We start from the raw sequence: 4,242 nt of genomic DNA on the forward strand, positions 1-4,242 counted from the left end.
TAAAGGAAAAACAATTATATTAGTGAATGATTTTAAAGCACTCTCTTATAAAACCTATTTGATTAGAAAATTTATGTCACGAAGTTAATTTTTTAGCGTGTATTTAAAAAACTAATAGTTGTGCGGACATAGATGGAAACATAAATAAACTTAATGTTCTCAAACATTAAAACATCAAAAAAAAATTTATTTTGTTTTATTTTATGATCACTTCCGTTACCGCAGAAAATAACAGCATTGCTCATTCGTTTACAAAATTAAAATAAAAAATGAAAAGGAGCGGCCTGAGCGGTTGGGACAAAATGCAAAAAAAGAAGAAGAATGAGATTCAATTAAATGAATTATTGAACAAAAATAAAAAAAATGACTGAGTTTTGTAATACTGCCAGTAGTGTCTCGGTATCAGCTACAGCGAGAGCGAGTTCAAATTCACTAACTATGTCAATAATGTCAGCACCAGTTGCAGGTAGTGCTAATAGTGTCCCTGCAGACTCAGCTACAGCAAGTTCAAGCGTCTCAACTATCTCAGCAGTGTTAACCCTGGCTCTGACGACCCACACTGTCAACACCGATGTGGCTGAGTGGATTATAACCAACGACCTGCGTGAGTATTTCAGCAAAAGTGCAGATGGGTTTTTATCATGCCAACATATGGATAGCGATTTTAAATTATCTACTAAAGTACTGCCTGGTGACACTTTTAAGTTTAAACGACAGTGTACAAAGTCCCTTTTTTTCCGGGAAAAAGTGAATGGTGAGAAAATTAAGAGAGACTGGATTTGCTATTCCCCATCAACTGGTAAGGTTTTCTGCGCCCATTGTAAATTATTTAATTCAAAATGTGGAATTGGAGCATCTGCTTTGATGTCATCAGGATATGATGATTGGAAACACGCTGCAAGAGACTTAGCTCGCCATAAAACAAGTGAAACCCACATTCAATCAATTGAAACCCTTTTAACACGTAGGAAAGCTGGAGAGCACATTAGTAAGAGGCTCAAAGAGCAATTTGAATCAGAGAAAAAGTACTGGAATGACATACTGTTGCGTATTCTTACCGTAATCAAAATGTTAGCATCGCGTGGGTTGTCATTCCGTGGCAGTAACGAAATTGTGGGTTCTGTCCACAATGGCAATTATTTAGGTTGCTTAGAGCTAGTGGCTGAGTTTGACCCATTGCTTGCAGAACATATTCAGAAAAGAGCGAACAAAGGCCGAGGTCATGTGTCATATCTGTCATCAACTGTATGTGATGAATTTATTCATGTGTTAAGTCGTGACGTTTTGGACCACATTTTAACTGAGATTAAAGAAGCAAAATACTTTGCAGTTAGTGTTGACTCAACACCAGATATTTCACATGTAGATCAGCTTACCATTATATTCCGTTACATGACTTCTAAAGGACCAGTTGAACGTTTTGTGACATTTATCCCTTTAGAAGAGCACACTGGGGAAGGATTAGCAACAAAGTTACTTGATTTTATGGAAAATACTGGCATTTCAATTAAAGACTGCCGAGGTCAATCCTACGATAATGCTGCCAACATGAGTGGCCGTTTCAATGGCATGCAAGCAAAAATAAAAGAACATAATAACTTAGCTGAATACATACCATGTTGTGCTCATTCGCTTAACCTTGTTGGTCAATGTGCTGTAGGATGTTGTTCTGAGGCTGTAACGTTTTTTGACTTTGTAAATAAGCTGTTTGTATTTTTTTCTGCCTCCACCTCTCGTTGGAATTGTTTGATGGCAGTTTTAAAGCCACTTAATATGCCTACCTTAAAAAGGTTATCTGATACCAGATGGTCAGCACATTATGATGCTGTACACTCCCTCCAGGTTGGCTATACGCAAGTGAAGTCTACACTGGATATCATGTGTCAAGATATGTCCCAAAAGCCAGAAACACGACTTGAAGTCGCAGGATTGAAAAATATAATGAGTCATCATGAAACAGGTATCCTAGTTCAATTGTGGTCAAAAACTCTGAATAGGTTCAATTTCACTAGCAATTACTTACAAGGGGCAGACATGGATCTCAACACCGCTACGGAATTGCTTCGTTCTTTGGGTGATTTTGTTCATTCTCTTTGGAGCCAGTTCACAGCATTTGAAAAGGAAGGAAAGGATCTGGGTACCGATTCGTACAAAGGTGAATCAAGGCGAAAGCGCAAGAGGAACCAAGGATGGGATTATGGTGACTCAGAAGATCTAGAGTTATCCCCTTCTGATAAGTTTAAAGTTCAGTGTTTTTTGCCTATAGTTGATCAATTGTTAGTTGCTCTTAAACAGAGGGCTAATGCATATGATACAGTCAGCAAAAGGTTTGGTTTTCTTAAAAATCTACAATCTTTGTCCAATGATGGTATGAGAGATCATGTTTCATTTGTATGTAAAACATATTTTGAAGATGTTGAACCTAACTGTCATGGTGAGTTTATTCACTTCACTTCTCTGTTTGACAAATTGTCACCGCCCAATGAAACTGATTGTGTTGAACTGCAAATGTACACCTTTCTAGTTAAGAATAGTTTGACCGATACCTTTGTGAATGTCTACACTGTGTTGAGAATTTATTTGTCTCTTATGGTCACAAACTGTACTGGAGAAAGATCTTTTTCAGTCCTTAAAAGAGTTAAGAATGAACTTAGTTCAACAATGGGACAACCTCGCTTAAATGATTTGGCTTTATTATGCATTGAAAGTGACATAGTTAGATCAAGAGATTTCACAGTAGTGATCAAGAAATTTGCTTCAAAAAAGGCCAGAAAAGTCAATATATAAAAAACTACTTTAAAGTAAATTGATTAACTAAATAGTACATAAATTATGCTACAATTTATATTTATTGTTTTTTTTTTATACTACCTTACCGCCACATTAGGCCCTCTTATACTTACAGCCCCAGGCCTAAAAATGTCCTCATCCGGCCCTGCATCACTTAAGCTCAATAGACACAGCAAACAATCATTTAGCTATTGAATATTGAGGAAAGTGCTAGTAGAGATACACCAAGTAGCTTATTAGATTAAATAGAATGCAAAACATTGCAAGAACATGGAACATTCTGAAAAATGTTCTATCTCTTATTGATAGATAGGTGATAATGATATGACTGGTATCTAGTTAAAAAAACAAAAATCTTAATATTATGTTATTTGAAACATTCGGCCTACATGAACTCAATTAAAAAAATCTAGTATAAGCTATTGGTTTTTGGGCACAAGCATAACTTAACAAAATTGACCTAATTTTTAAATATTGTAATGTATAGCCTCTAATTGTACTACGAAGTTCCATTCTGCATCAAATAATTGCATTATAATTGAAACTGAGAAATCATACCATGATATGCAAGAGAATGAGAAACCTGTCGCAAAACAGCTGCAACAACAGTAATAAACAATGGTAAACTAAATTTTTCTAGAATGAAAAAAATTTTCAAGACCACATCTTTTGCTTCTTATGCCATTTCTTTTTATATCTATAAACAAAAAACAAAAAAAAAAACAAATGTGTTTTCATTTGTTTTTGTTATTTTTCAACACGAATTTGTTAGAAAAAAAAAAAGTCAATTTGTGATTAAAATAGGAGACAATCAAATTCTGATGGGTGCAATGCCATTTATTTTGTGGACTTTATTATTTAATATAATTTATTAAAAACAATTTAAACACATTTTTGTAGAGCAGCATAGGAAAATAATCTTATAAAAACATTTATGAGATTAAGTTTTTATGATTTCAAAGATTTCTTTAAATAAAAGGGGAGAAAAGATTACCTTGAACAACTTTTGTTCATGGATTGTTAGTTAGATAGGCTCCAATATATGAAGTACATCTTTTATCATCATAATCCCTCGGACATCTTACATTAAAAGCATAATCATAACAATCTTTTCACAACTTTTCTATAAAAATATGCAACTAAGGAAACTATTATAACAATAATAATACTAACAACAGTAAATGTGCATTAGTAAAACAAAACATTTTTCAAAATCTTTCCCACTTGCAGTATGGTTTGTAAAATAACTTTTTGAAGTCATCGCGCTCTTTACATACCCTACCATTTTTACAATACCACGACACACATCTATATCGCGCTGCAAAAAAGAAAACACAATTAATCAAAATAATAGAGTATTTGATGATATTGAATTCATAAAGTTACTTAATCAAGCTTAGAAAATAATTGCTACAAAACTATGTCAACTTAAAAAATGATTTGAACAACTCG

At 33.9% G+C, this 4,242-nt stretch overlaps 1 protein-coding gene across 1 annotated transcript; it reads left to right on the forward strand.

Annotated features, from left to right (window-relative positions):
* The first annotated feature begins 363 nt into the window (after positions 1-363).
* Positions 364-2,787, forward strand: LOC149893657 (zinc finger MYM-type protein 1-like). Its single transcript, XM_090072377.1, has one exon. It carries the CDS (start codon positions 364-366, stop codon positions 2,785-2,787), a length of 2,424 nt encoding a protein of 807 aa, XP_089928503.1.
* The last annotated feature ends 1,455 nt before the right edge of the window (positions 2,788-4,242 follow it).

The sequence above is a fragment of the Hydra viridissima genome, unplaced genomic scaffold (assembly GCF_058129835.1).
Source record: "Hydra viridissima isolate aposymbiotic clone 2 unplaced genomic scaffold, HvirCarnegie_v1 scaffold_1, whole genome shotgun sequence".
Lineage (NCBI taxonomy): Eukaryota > Metazoa > Cnidaria > Hydrozoa > Anthoathecata > Hydridae > Hydra > Hydra viridissima.